Source organism: Hordeum vulgare, chromosome 5H (genome assembly GCF_904849725.1).
Source record: "Hordeum vulgare subsp. vulgare chromosome 5H, MorexV3_pseudomolecules_assembly, whole genome shotgun sequence".
Taxonomy (NCBI): Eukaryota; Viridiplantae; Streptophyta; class Magnoliopsida; order Poales; family Poaceae; genus Hordeum; species Hordeum vulgare.
This window is the reverse complement of record NC_058522.1, coordinates 472,700,303-472,714,946: the sequence shown is the minus strand read 5'-3', so window position 1 is coordinate 472,714,946 and position 14,644 is coordinate 472,700,303. Positions and strand designations below refer to the sequence as shown.

Here is a 14,644-nt window from a genome sequence, read left to right as displayed (position 1 = left end):
CCTCGGAAAAAAAATGATTCTAAATAAAAAACATTATTCTCGAAATTGCCTCAAAAAAATGGTTCTCAAAACTGCCTCATAAAACAATGATTCCAAAAAAAAAATATACTCGATATAAATTATCACTAAAAACATTATTCACAAAATTTCCTAGAAAAAAATGATTCTCAAAATTGCCTCGTAAACAAAATATTGTAAAAAAAAAGGCTACTCAACACAAATTCTCTCTAAAAACATTCTTCTCAAAATTGCATCGAAAAATATGATTCTAAAAAAATTCTACTCGATACAAATTCTCTCTAGAGGTCCCCTCGAAAAAATAAAAACAGTTTACAACGAGCCCCAACAATCTTACCTGGAAATCCAGGTAACGAAGTTATTTGATTAACTTTTTGAATTTAACCAACTAAACCCATTCTTCATTTTTGATTATTTCAATGAGATAAATTTTGGAAAAATGAAGAATTCCAGTATTTTTTCTTATTCTTTTTATTTATTCTTTCAGAAAGAGATAAGAATAGTTTAGAAAAATTGAAGTAAAAATTGCAATTTCTTTTCTTATGGAACATACTTATCAATATGCATGGGTAATCCCTCTTTTCCCACTTCCAGTTATTATGTCAATGGAATTTGGCCTTATTCTTATTCCGACAGCAACAAAAAATGTTCGTCGCATATGGGCTTTTCCTAGTGTTTTACTCTTAAGTATAGCTATGGTATTCTCAGTTCAACTGTCTATTCAACAAATAAATGGAAGTTCTATCTATCAATATCTATGGTCTTGGACCGTCAATAATGATTTTTCTTTATAATTTGGATACTTGATTGACCCACTTACTTCTGTTATGGTAATACTAATTACTACTGTGATGGATAATTTCTGTCTTAGGAGAGAGTAGATGCAACAAGAAAAGACTGTCTTCTTTTAACTAGTATATGTAACAATTGTTTTGAATGAGAGATACGACCATTCTCTCTATTATCAGGTGAAAAGCACAAACAATGGGTTCTCTTCTATGCGTTCTGCACATCAAATGGAGTGGGAGTCTCAGTTCGGTGCTACACTCCGACGTGCTGATGGTTCTGGCTCAACTGGAAGAACGAGTAAGGTTTGCCAAGAATTGTGGAAGTGTTGGGTTCCAGCAAAAAAAAGGTATTTGGGTGGAAATGTCTACTGTACATGGCATTTAGCCGTGTTTTGGTGTTCTTGCCAACCATCCCCTGACAAAATAAAAATATTGTCCCCGGATTGTTCTACTCATTGCGAATACATAACACATTTCATTTTTTTAGTTGATATAAAACACACTTCATTCTTATCTGAAGGAGATAGGAAATCTGGTGAAAGATTGGGTTGTGGGTAATACTCTCTGAAGCATGTGCTAGAGATAGATCAGCAGGTATTATTTTTTTTCGTTGCTGCTAGCTCCTGTCCAATTTCTGATGTGCTCGATGCGGCAACATCGGGAGCACATGCTGTGTTAATAAATGGTGTTTACCCATCAAATCAGCTTGGCTGTCAGAAGTTAACTATCCAATCCGACTGCATGGAGGTCATCATCAACCCACTGAAAGAGGGTGGATTCTCGGCGACAGCAGCTGCGCCAATATTACCAGGATATTTGCATCCAGGTCTCGTCTTTCGTCAAACTGGAGTTTTTGTTCTGCCCAGGAGAGGCTAATTTTGTTGCACACACACCTTGGCTAGCAACTCTACTGATCGGACAAAACAGCTCCCTTCCCTGGTACGTACATACTAAATCCGCGTCAAATATAATGTGACGGGAGCCGTTATAAACAAACAATAAGTTTGCCGAGCAATGATCGATGCTAGGTAAGTAGTCAAGTGGTACAGCAATGTTCTCCTACATACTAGAACATTCTTCCTAGCTTACGGGTTACTAAAGATAGAGAGACTGCTGGTCAGCTTATACACATCACTGACTGCCAAGGGCGAAACGGAGGCCAGCAGAACAACGGTAATGACATATTGCCACTACTTCATCAAATGCAATGGAAGGCTATCTTAAGCCGCGCTGCGGAACGGGCGCCGGAAGGACTGCACACAACAGGTAGGAAGGAGGCAACAAGGTCAACACTAGCAATTATAGGAATAGATAGATTTGTTGGCAAAAAAACAAGAATGGAATGGACATATTACCTTCAGGTATGTTGAAGGACAGCTTCCGTGCAAAAATTTCTCTAGGGTTTAATGTTTTGTTGGATAGTAAGATGTTATCCAAGTTTTCTTTCCTGCAAATTGAACATGAAGACTGATTAATAAGCTTAATATGCAATACCAAGCAAAATGGAACACCAAAAAAAAATTATACTCCCTCCGTCCCAAAATAACTGTCTTAAGCTTAGTACAACTTTATACTAGAGCTAGTATAAAGTTGAGACAGTTATTTTGGGACGGAGGGAGTATTAAAAAAAGTTAGCAAAAGGTAGACACCATTGATTGAAGGATCACAGTGGAAGATACTTTTAGTTTGTCGTTCACATCAAAGTGCTTATATCAGTATTAAAACAGAGAATCCTGCTTTCTATTATGTGCAAAATTCCGTAGTCAGTTCACGTACCGAGCCCAAGAAGGAACAAATTTCCTTCTGCGCCTTGCTTCTTGTTCATGTTCGTCGTAATCATCATCATCAGAATCTTTATATGGAGTCATTGTGTAGGACTGGCAAAAGTTCCATTAACATCAGAGCATATGATTCAAAAATTAGAGTGATTGCTGATACTAGAGTGAAATCAATGAAAAGCACTACAAACTGATACTATTGTCAAACGAGAAACCAAAAACAGCTCAGGTTGACAACCTATTTCTGCTTTGTCCCAGCTGCTATTACACTACAGATGTTTGTACATTCTAACAATTTTGCCGCTTTCTAGGAATTATGGCCTCAAATTGAGAAAAAAATATTTAGGGTGCCATTACTCATGTCTTCCAAAGTCTTCTCTTAGCATGTTAATAACAAACTGATGAGCATGCATTATGGCGTAGAAGCCACTATCATGTGACCATTTCAAAAGAACTTCCATTAATATATCTGTATACGAGTATATTGACTTGTGATACTGTTATTGTTTGCACGCATTTTACATATCAGTCGTGGATCAATATCAAAGATGAATGAGTAGTACCAACATATGCAGATTTACAGACAACAACATTCTGCATGATGAAGTTTTAAATAAAAAAGCATACCTCCTCAAGACTGTTCAGGATATTTTCCTTAGCATCAGATCCAAAACTTGCATTCCTGTCCTCTACAACAACACCTTTCTCATCCTTACTTTCATTGGCCTTGTATCGAAGGGCGTGTTCAGTAGTCTCATCAGATTTAACTTGGTTTTTGCCTACATCAACCAAATTCTTCCTTGGCTCCATATTATCCTGCCATGATTTTAAATATTAAAAAACAGATACCTCCTCTGTTCAAGAATATATCACATGATGCTTGGGAAAATACATTTTTAAAGCCCTATGCACAAATTTCATATGATCAATCTGAGAGTTTTGCCACTTAAATTACGAAAATAACATATATTTTCTAAACAGCATACTATCTGAAGAGGGAAAAGGTAGAAATAAGATATTTTACACACACACACACACACACACACATATATATATAGCTTATACTCACAGAAACTTTTTGACGAGCATCTTTCCCATCCTTCATGGCTCGTTGTCTTTCCATAGGCTGCTTCTGTTGCTTTCGAGCTTCATCCATGCATTTTCTTTTTTTCATTGTTTCCCGCTTTTCTCCTTCTTCCCTCTGCCGCTTCTTAGTGGCCACATCAACTTCCCGTTTCTTTTTCCGTTCGTCTTCAAGTTTTTGTTTTAATTCCTTCTCTTGCTTCAGTCTTTCGCGCTCTGCTTTTGCAGCCGCTTTGCGTTTTTCTTGCTCTTTTTGTTTCTTCTCTTCAAGACGTTTTGCAGCTTCAGCTGCCTTAAGTGCCTTCACCTTGACATCTTTTTTCACTGCAAGACAGCAACCCCAGTTCGAAATAACTAATGCAATTAAACAGATACACTTACTGCATTCGCGGAAAAAAAAATACACTTACTGCACACTGTTGTAGATTGCATCTTTTGTTTTACAAGAGGTACAAAAGATGTCACATTGGCAACAATATTGCTAGGCTTAGGTTGTCTGTCAACATTGGCTTCACTCCTGTGTCTTCCGTTTCTGCTCTTTAGTTCTGTTGTGCCTTGTTTGTCAACATTTACTTCACTCCTGTGTCTTCCATTTGTGCTACTGATTATTTCTGTCGTGCCTAATCTGCCATGAAGAGAACGGGATGCTTTCCCTTCTCTCTTAACTGAAGTAGGGTGATTGTATTTTCGCTTAATGCTATCATTTTTTATATTTGAATGATGAATGAGCTCACTACTGACAGATTCTGCACTCAAGTCTATGTTTTTACCTTTATCCATGCATCTCATCGAAAGAGACGGAGAATTTCCATTGTTTTGACATAATCCAGTAATATCCTTAAGTGCTGTTCTCTCAGAGGGCCGCTGGCATGAGTAATTCACATCCACAGATCCAGGAGTCCTGTCTTGGTACTCATCTTCTTCCAGAATGCTGTTATCTTCATCAATTTGGAAGATTTTAAGTTCAGGAATAGAACCCATATGTTTTGAACCAGATCCAGATCTTACTGAAAATTTCTGGAGGCTATATTTTTCAACTGATGGAGTCAACGGAGTTTCACTAGTCTCTTGTCTGCTGCTAGCATTTGAAGACCATGAGGCTACGTCATCAGAAATGAAAAACGAATCAAGTTTCGATCCATATCTGAAAGAGTCCATAATGCTAAGGCTGTTTTTTGGTGGCATGGTTGTCAATAGCTGATGCAAACTACTTGCTGTGTTGGTATTATACTTGTTTGGAGGATCTGAGCTGATGGTGCCTAATTGGCGAGAATCATGGAAGGACTCAAATGACCTTTTTCCGATAATTGGGCTGTCAAATTGGCCAGGAACATCAAATCTCTCGAATACTGGCATTGAAATGGCAGCACCAGGCAGCAAATGTCCATTTGCATCGTAACTTTTATGTTTCCTACCACGTTTAACATTGGATTCATAACATAATTTCCTAGGAAACAGTGCATTCGGAGCAGATGCTTGTTCACCATGTTGATCTAAAGCATAACCCGGGAATTGAGTAAATGGCTCCCTTCCAGAATAGTTTTCTTGATTTAATATTGCAATTGGAGATGATAAGCTATCCGTCTCAAGAGCCATTTCCTGGTCTGCCATACTTGCAGCAGTGACATTTAGGTCCTGACCTTCTAAGCAAGTACCTTCCTGCCAACAAAAAGAACAACAGTAAATACGCTGAGGACTTAATAGTAGCACACATAAAATAGCAAGTGCAATATAGCCTGATGAGTGGACATTACCCAACTCTACTAATTATAAATGCCAACAAAGTCAAATCTAATACTAACGGGTGCAGTACTACTGTAGAATGGCCATCAAATCAATATGGATGTTACAAACTTGCCAGGCCATATACAGAATTTGTATGCTCATCAGTACAAAATCATGATGAAATACTCATGGATATTCCTATCAGCTATCCCTTAGAGAGATAATTAAAACAAGAAATAGAGAAGCTACATGACTGGATTCGAATTTGTCAGACCAAAGCATCCAAAGAAAAGGCTCCACTAATAATGCAGACAGATTGAGCATTACCACTAATAATGCAGACAGATTCAAATTTGTCAGACCAAAGCATCCAAAGAAAAGGCTCCACCAATAATGCAGACAGATTGAGCATTACCACTAGTTTACTACTTCATGACATATTTTGAAAGGAAAAAGAATACAACCGATTCTTCCGTAATAAATAAATAAACATTTATACTATTCAGAGAGGAAAGGGAACTGGTGGTCCGGTACACTTGCTGAGCACATACCTGTTGTGTGCAGTTTTCCTCGTTATGAGATAGGATGCCAGAGCAATAAGGCAAAGCAGCAGCCGTCGTCATAAACTCAACTTCCAACTTATTTTGTTTCTGTTCTTGAGAAGTTTTGAAGACCATTCCCTCAAATGCACTCCTGCTGGTGCTTGCAGTAGGAGAGTTATCAAGGACAACATTTAATAGGCTAGTTGCATTTCTTCTTCCCCGTGAAGAATTCCCATCGCCACAAACGTCACTTGCAGCATTTCCCCCCTCTGACTCCAGAGACATGCTCTTGCAAGATCCTGAACTCCTTGAGAAGAAAGGACTCGAAGGATGGGATTTCTCTGAGAAATTTGTCGCGGTTAACATAGGACCAGAAATGTCAACTTGGTGGTTCAGAGACAATGAATTTGTGCAAGGTGTCCTTGAAAGGTCAAAGTCTGATCGGCGCCTTATTCTTCTTCTTTTAGATGACAAACTATCATTTACTTTAACTCCATCTTGAACAGACCTCTTCTGGTCACAAGCAGCACTGCTTATGTCTGACTTGAGCAAATTAATTTTCTCATGCGATGCTGCACTACCTAAGAAATACTGAACAGAAGGTTGTGAAGAATTCTGCTTATCGTTTTCTGCTGTACATGAATCAACATTTTCTTTAACAACATTCTCAAGAAGAGAGGTCTTTTGTTCTGTTCCTGCAAGATAAGAAACGATGTAAGGACATGGCACAATAACTTCTGCTACCAAAAAACTTAGCAAACATATATTCTACAAATAGAAGCATGGTACCATTTTGTTGCAGATCTTCGGCCGAAGTTATACTGTTCCTTTCAGTTGAGTGCATTTCGCTGGTTCTTCTAACTGAAGCACTGCTGATAACTTCTGGCACTGCAGACTCGTCTTTTTTGTTGCTGACAGAAATGTTGCATGCTTTGGTCAAAGCTGAGAATTTTACCTGAACATCATCCAACTTTCCTGAATGGCAGTTGACTGCATCATATGCTGCCTTCCCATTGAGCGTCTCATTTTGTGTGACCGGGGAAGCAGGGCCAAATGGAGTTTCCACATCGGTCTCCTTGAATTCTAAAGATGTTCTGGCCAACAAATGTTGCTCCTGAGATAAGTCATTTTCTTCAGATACAGAGACATTTACAACAGGACAACCATTGGAATGTGTGTCATTACTTTGTATTTCGAAAGGGGAGAGGCTTGTTTTATAAGCATCATCCAAAGGACCAGTCTGAGGTTGAAGCTGCTCAGGGCATTCAACAGACTCCAATTGGGAGCAGTGGTTATCCACATCATTTACAGGTGAATGTGAGAGGTCCTCACAGTCGGCCTCCTCTAACAGACCATCCAGCAATATTTGTGATGACGCATGAGCCCCAAAACTAGTACCAGCTAGTTGGGTAAGTGACTGCAGAGTTTCACTGTATGGAGGATGTGAAACATAACTATCAGAGCACTGTTGTTCGAAAGACAAAGAACTCCAAGTGATGATCCCATCTGAAGAACTGTCAGGTCTCGTCATTCTTTCAGTATCTTCTATAGTCTGAGGTTGAATCTGCTCTTGGCATTCAACGGATTCCAATTGGGAGCATTGGTTATCCACATCATTTACAGGTGAATGTGAGAGGTCCTCACTGTCGGCCTCCTCTAACAGACTGTCCGGCAATATTTGTGAAGCAGGAGCCCCAAAACTAGTATCAGCTAGTTGGGTAGGTGACTGTAAAGTTTCACTGCATGGAGGATGTGAAACATGAGAATCAGAGAACTGTTGTTCGGAAGACACAGAACTCCGAGTGATGATCCGATCTGAAGAACTGTCAGGTCTCTTTATTCTTTCAGTATCTTCTACAGTCTGAAGTTGAAGCTGCTCTGGGCATTCAGCAGACTCCAAGTGGGAGGATTGGTTATCCACCTCAATTACAGGTGAATGTGAGAGGGCCTCACTGTCGGCCTCCTCTAACAGACTGTCCGGCAATATTTGTGATGCAGGAGCCCCAAAACTAGTATCAGCTAGTTGGGTAGGTGACTGCAAAGTTTCACTGCATGGAGGATGTGAAACATGAGAATCAGAGAACTGTTGTTCGGAAGACACAGAACTCCGAGTGATGATCCGATCTGAAGAACTGTCAGGTCTCTTTATTCTTTCAGTATCTTCTACAGTCTGAAGTTGAAGCTGCTCTGGGCATTCAGCGGACTCCAATTGGGAGGATTGGTTATCCACCTCAATTACAGGTGAATGTGAGATGTCCTCACTGTTGGCCTCCTCTAACAGATTGTCCGGCAATATTTGTGATGATGCAGGAGCCCCAAAACTAGTATCAGCTAGTTGGGTAGGTGACTGCAAAGTTTCACTGTATGGAGGATGTGAAACATGAGAATCAGAGCACTGTTGTTCAAAAGACACAGAACTCCGAGTGATGATTCGATCTGAAGAACCGTCAGGTCTCGTTAGTCTTTCAGTATCTTCTACAGTGTGCAGTGTATCGCTTTCAATCAGTATGCCAGTAGGATTAGGTGCTTCAAGTGAGCTGGTCGGAGATTGGTCCCCCTTTCTAGAATGCACGCCAGTAAGATCAAGAATGGCACATTCCAAAGCACTTTTCTGCTGCTGCTTCACTGGTGCACTGTAAGGGTTCAAATATCCTGATTCCACACCATCAAGCAATAATCTGCCCATAAAACGAGGAACTTGAGAATAGCTGGTAGAAGATGGGTCTTCATTTAAGGGATGTGCCTCAACAAGATCAAGATTGGCACCTTCCAGGGCACATACTGGTTGCTGCATCATCTGTTCACTTGCAAGATTCATGCAAACTGATTCAACACCATCGAATTGAAGTTTTTTCGGCTCAACTGATAGATAAGTTTCAGGGAGTGCATGGCACACACTGCCTGTAACTTGCACTCCAAAAGAACTTTGAACAGAAACCTTGACATTATTATCAGAACTGACAATCTGGTTTTGAGAAGAATCTAACTGAACTCCTTGATTTCCAAGATCACCATCTTTACAGCACATAACGAATTCAGCTGATCTATCCTGATTGGCATAAAAACCTTTCCCCTGACCTGGCAACGAGGTCTTTGTTCCAGCATTGTTTTCACCATCACCACATGGTTTGGAGGATAATGATGCAGTTGTTTTGTTCGAACCCGCAGTTGCAAGTTCAGACCTCTGCATCCTGTCTTGCATAACATCATTGGTTCCAGTATTTGTCGCTTGACCCTTCTCACGCGAGCGATCTTCAATATGCCGCTGCCTTGACCTGGAACGCTTTACCACAGAGAACATGTTGATTCCAGAACCAGCCTCAACAACCTCCTGGTCAACTGAAACCTGCTTTTGCTGAGACACTTCATGTTGGTTAGTATCTACCGTGTCACAAATAGTCTCCAGACCAGCATATCCATTTGGAACCTCCACATTTCTTAGTGAAATACTAGGAACAGCTGGTGGCTGAAATACAGTTCTGTTGGTTGCTGGTGTAGTAATCTGGCTTCCAGAGAAAAGTAACCCCGGAACAATTGGTTTACCATTTAGCTCTACAAGTAAACGAGCGGTTCAGTTAACGAATAAAAGGTGTCAAAAGCAATGTGTAAGGATTAAAATCGGATATCAATGGTGAACAAAAGGCTAAATAAACAAAGAATCAGTGTATTTCCGGCAAATTTCTGAATCACTAGCCAACCAGTTAGCAACCCATGAGTGTTTATATCATGCACCCTGCAGGTGTGTTCCTCCGGGGTTCTAATAAACAGACAAGATGTAGAACCAACAGCACTAAACTGGCACACTCGAGATTTCCCAATGCAACACATAAAAGGATTGCTGAGCAAAACAAAGCAGCTAATCCTGTACAAAATATTGAACCATGCTAAACCAAAGACATATAAGATGGCCTGCTAAAATGAGCCTGGGTGGTTATTTGCATTAAACTGCATCCGTAAATAAGTGGTACTGGTTATGTAGGCCGCTAATTACGTGGGATTAACTACCAATCTGCACCTTTGGTGCTTGGTCTTAGGAAACTAAGTAATTGCGAATTTGTATTTGTAGGAAGCAAATCTTTTGGGCTCAGGAAACTACTTGCAGTTTTGAGGAAGCAAATCTTTTAACTAATTTTATTCAAACTTGCTTCAGATGCAACTAATACTAGAAGAACAAGTGCGCTTTGCTGCGGCCGCTTGTAGCTTCATTTAGCCTTTCTTCTCGCAGATAACAACACGGCCGCAATCATGAAATCGCCGCAGAGTTACACAGTATGTCCCAAACTTACAGTACATCACATGAATAATGCAGGTAGTTTCTCTAACAGTAGATGGCAAGCAGGTGGTGATGAAACATGAAAGCATTGACAATGGACGAGCAGACAACAACAGAAAAATAGCTAAGATCCATCATTGAGCCAGCAATATAACACGAATTGCACCAGCTAAAAGGAAAGGCTACTGAAGAATATGAGCATATAGCATGGCATCTTTTAGTTCATTTATTCATTGACACCTAGAACCATTACAAGTTCATATCTGGGGTTAGCCAGGAAACAAAATGGTTTCTGTAGACACGATTTAGAGGAGAAACATAGTACCTCACAAAGTCACCATCAAATCAAGAGGATGGTACCATCCGTGAAGTTTCTAATCATAGCCTGACAGAAGTCTGTTCCACTAGCTTTCAAACACTCATGTTTTCTTGCTCCATTATATGCCGCAGGAAAAAGTAGTATAAAGCATACATTGCCCAAAATAAACATCTTAATAACCAAATTAACATTAGGACATTGTCGAATCTCGTTAGCACAACCAACATGCCCTTGGCATGCATGGCCATCGGTCCTACTGAGATTTGTTGCAGGGAAGGTAGCACGAGCAGTTGGGTATAGTCGCTTGCACAGAACACCATACTTTCTCCTCGTGTGGCTAATACGGGGAAGTCTAGGCTTGCATCACCGAGGAGCTACTCAGTCCCCTACCCCAACCCAATCCAACCCTGAGGAGCGAACGAGCAGAGCGCTAACGACCATGGGGAGGGAGGGAATACCGGACGCGCACCTTGCGGGCCGGCGGCGCAGGAGGGGAGGAGCCACGGCGGGGGGCGGTGGCCGGCGGCGAGGAAGGCGCAGGCGAGGGACTCGGCGTAGGAGTCGACCTGCTGCCGCATCTGCCCGGTGACCCAGTCCCGGCGCTCGAAGACCTGCATGAAGAGGTTCTCCATGGTCGGCTGCCGGAGCGGTGGCGGAGGCGGACGGGGGAGGGGGGGCTAGGGTTTGGGCATGGAGGTGGATCGGCAGCGGGGTTGGGGGAGAGGGAGATGGGGAACGGAATTTTTGAATCGGGGCGAGGGGGAAGAGAGAAATCTGATGAGCCGGCCAGCCCCCCCAAGTGGAAGTGGGTGGTGCTCCAGTGCCAGCAGGTGGGGGTTTTCGTCTTGGCCAGTACTACGCGCCGGTCGGCCGGCTAGGGGTTCGGCCAGTCGCTTCCGAACGGTCGGATGCAAGCACTGGTAACGGTCAGATTAGCCTTATCCCTTCACACAAAATCATTTTCTTTTCTTTTTTTTCTCCATGCGAGCACTCCTGGCAAGAAGGGAACGACTCGGCACGTGCGGCCCGTACACGCCACCAACCGTGCATCTCTCGGCCATGGCCACGGCACCGCTTTCTCGCATGTGTTAAACAAGATAGATAAGATAGGATTTTTGTTAATCTTTAGTTTAAACTCTTCTCTTCAACTCATAATGTATAACTAGCAAAAAGGGCCCGTGCATTGCAACGGGAAAAAAAAATATCACACGCTTTTAATTTTTTTATAATCATTTTGATTTATTAAAATAATAAGCTAACTAACTAATGTAGTCAGTTCTATTCTATTTTGTTGAGAAATCAACCCGACCATTGTTAATTCCACCATGATGAGAAATTGAGCGGGACAAGCAAAGCAAAACAAAGAGGCTACGTGAATTGATCAATGGACTGTTATCTTATTTCACTCATGGGGTAGAGAATGTGGGATCAAATGACAAACTGAATGTGGTGTTCCATTCTCTCTCTACAGCAATGCAATCTTACATTCAATACATTAATTCATCAGCAAACAAATTCCCACAAAACAAAATTTATTACCGGTGCTTGGCACACGGTTGGAGGCATGGGGAGGGGATCTCACCAGATGATGAGTTCCTGTCGGAGGAGGGGATACGATGAGGGGAGCAAGGGTTAGACGCCTCTATCTCGCCATAAGGAGTCGCCGTTGCCGCACCATAACCTCGGAGTTCCCCGTGTGAGCCATGAAGGCCCGTCTTCACCTGCAAGTACTTCGCTCCGTCGCGCCTTATCCGCGCCGCCGCCGTTCTGCATCGAGCAGACGCATCATCCCAAGTCGTTGTAGCTGTCGCGTTGATTTGATCCAGAAGCTGTGCTCGAGCGCCGAAACGAGGGCAGCAAGCGGACAGAGGTACGACCGCGGAGGCAGATGGGTTGAGATCGACAGCAGTGGTGGTTGAGGTCGGCCGCGGGCGGAGAGTGGTGTGGCAGCGGCCTGGGCACGAGCGCCGCAACGGGGGCAGTGTCGCAGCGCTTGTTCCGACAAACCCACCGGCGCCGCGGCTCATGGGGCGCCGCGGGTCCGCGAGCGGGTGGCTCGTCCTCCTGGCCGCTCTTCTCGCCGCCTCTCTAGTCCCGTCGTGTGCAGCCGCTGAGGTGAAGACCAGCCCGACAGAGTGGAGCATGAGCCTGAGCCTCCCCCTACCCAGCGGCGTCACCGGCGCCGAGAGCCTGGCCTTCGACGCGCGCGGCCAGGGCCCCTACACCAGCGTCTCCGACGGCCGCGTCCTCAAGTGGGGCGGCGGCGTCATCGGTTGGACGACCTTCGCCCACCACGCCAACTACAGGAAGTTCCCCATGTGCACCATGCCCGTGGCGCCGTCGCAGGACACGGAGGGCCTGTGCGGGCGGCCGCTGGGGCTCGCGTTCCACCGCAAGTCCGGCGACCTCTACATCGCCGACGCGTACAAGGGGCTCATGAGGGTCGGCCCCGACGACGGCGAGGCCGAGGTGCTCGCCACTAGTGCCGACGGCATCCCGTTCAACTTCGTCAACAGCATCGACATCGATCAGGACACCGACGATGTTTACTTCACCGACAGCAGTGTGACGTATCCACGAAGGTACGTACAATACAATGAGGACTGGTGTAATCGTATGTGCAATGTACATGCTTTAATTCATCATCATAGAACTAATTAAAACTACTGACCCATATGCAGGTTTAATACGGAGAGGAAAGGACAGCTCTGGCTCGGCTCCGTCGAGCTCGATTATATTGGCCTAGTTGCCTGGCGACGAATCTTTTTTCCTTTTGCGTTGCAGATAAATGATGGAGCGCGGGTTGAATAACAAAAATTACAGGGTTTTTTTTATAAAAATGTTGTTGTGGGTTTTCCGACGGAAGCAATAGCCGCTTTATTATTAGGTATAGATATATTTGGACGCATCCCTGCGATAGTCCACAACTTGTAAGTCAAGGCAAATTTTCTATATATTCAGATGTGGTCCGGACGAGGGGTTTAATGCTTCCAACCAAATTCTACATGGTAATCAGAGCATCTTCCTCTTAGATCACGGAGATCGCATCTAGCTATCAAGAGTCATGTCTTTCGTCGCGCCCACGCTAGCCACCGCTCCCAACACGCTCGTCATAAAGAATGCATATAGTTATTGCAAAGTTTTATTACTCTTATCACAGATCAAAGTACTATTCGCATGCCCCGAGGGATAGGGTTGGTAGGAATTAGCCATCGTGCGACTCCTACTCGAACCAATACTAGGTTTTCAACGAGGAATAGAAATGCTCACACATCATCACCATGCCCTTTTAATTTTTTAGATGTTCAAGAAGTTTTGAGATCTATTAATATCGACACCTCTCTGAATTAATGATTATGCACTCACACCCTTTCATATCACCACATCAATATCATTAACCATAATTTCTCCATATGTGCTACATGATGGTTTAATTATCATTCATTGAGCACTCATTATTTTTTATCTAGTCTTATGACCCATGCAAATTATTGTCATTATTTATTAACTCTCAAACAAATATAAGTGAGGAACGAGAGCATATTATTTCTATAAAATCTACATGCCACCATGCTCAGAAAGATATAAGTGAAGTACTAGAGCAACTGCTAAGCTCAAAAGATATAAGTGAAGCACATAGAGTATTCTAACAAATTATGATGACGATCTCTCTCTCTGAAATAGGTGTGTCCAGAAAATAGTGATTGTGGCAAACATAAAGTAAAAGTAAACAAAAGCAAACAACTCTCCAACAAAACTCATATCATGTGATAAATAAAAATGTAGTTCCAAGTAACATACCGATGGATTGAGACGAAAGAGGAGATTCCTTCCCGGGGTATCCCCAAGCTTAGACACTTGAGTCTTCCTAGAATATTACCTTGGGGTGCCTCGGGCATCCCCAAGCCTAGTCTCTTGCCACTTCTCATTCCTTTGTCCATTGAGATAATACCCAAAACTTGAAAACTTTAACCATATAAAACTCAACAAAAATTCGTGAGATCCGTTAGTATAGGCAATATAATAGACAATTTTAGGTAATGTTATAAATTTACTCTTCTTTTATTTTTTGCATAAGATACTTTATTCTAACTTCTCCATGGCTTATACCCCCCTCC

General features: G+C 42.6%; 2 protein-coding genes across 3 annotated transcripts; one reads left to right on the top strand and one right to left on the bottom strand.

Annotated features, from left to right (window-relative positions):
* Positions 1-1,738: 1,738 nt before the first annotated feature.
* On the bottom strand, positions 1,739-11,218 carry LOC123399154. 2 transcript variants are annotated; one of them, XM_045093579.1, is made up of 9 exons: positions 10,996-11,218; positions 6,724-9,486; positions 5,944-6,629; positions 4,438-5,326; positions 3,654-3,991; positions 3,212-3,400; positions 2,583-2,683; positions 2,162-2,253; positions 1,739-2,059 (listed from the first exon to the last, which is right to left on the bottom strand). In XM_045093579.1, the coding sequence occupies exons 1-9, from the start codon at positions 11,156-11,158 to the stop codon at positions 2,022-2,024; spliced, it is 5,259 nt and encodes a 1,752-aa protein (XP_044949514.1). In that variant the 5' UTR covers positions 11,159-11,218; the 3' UTR covers positions 1,739-2,021. The 2 variants fall into 2 exon arrangements, with proteins under 2 accessions (XP_044949514.1, XP_044949513.1); XM_045093578.1 differs by having other exon boundaries at positions 4,078-5,326; positions 10,996-11,205.
* Positions 11,219-12,551: 1,333 nt separating this feature from the next.
* Positions 12,552-13,578, top strand: LOC123396912 (protein STRICTOSIDINE SYNTHASE-LIKE 10-like). Its single transcript, XM_045091679.1, has 2 exons — positions 12,552-13,108; positions 13,488-13,578. The coding sequence occupies exons 1-2, from the start codon at positions 12,552-12,554 to the stop codon at positions 13,576-13,578; spliced, it is 648 nt and encodes a 215-aa protein (XP_044947614.1).
* The last annotated feature ends 1,066 nt before the right edge of the window (positions 13,579-14,644 follow it).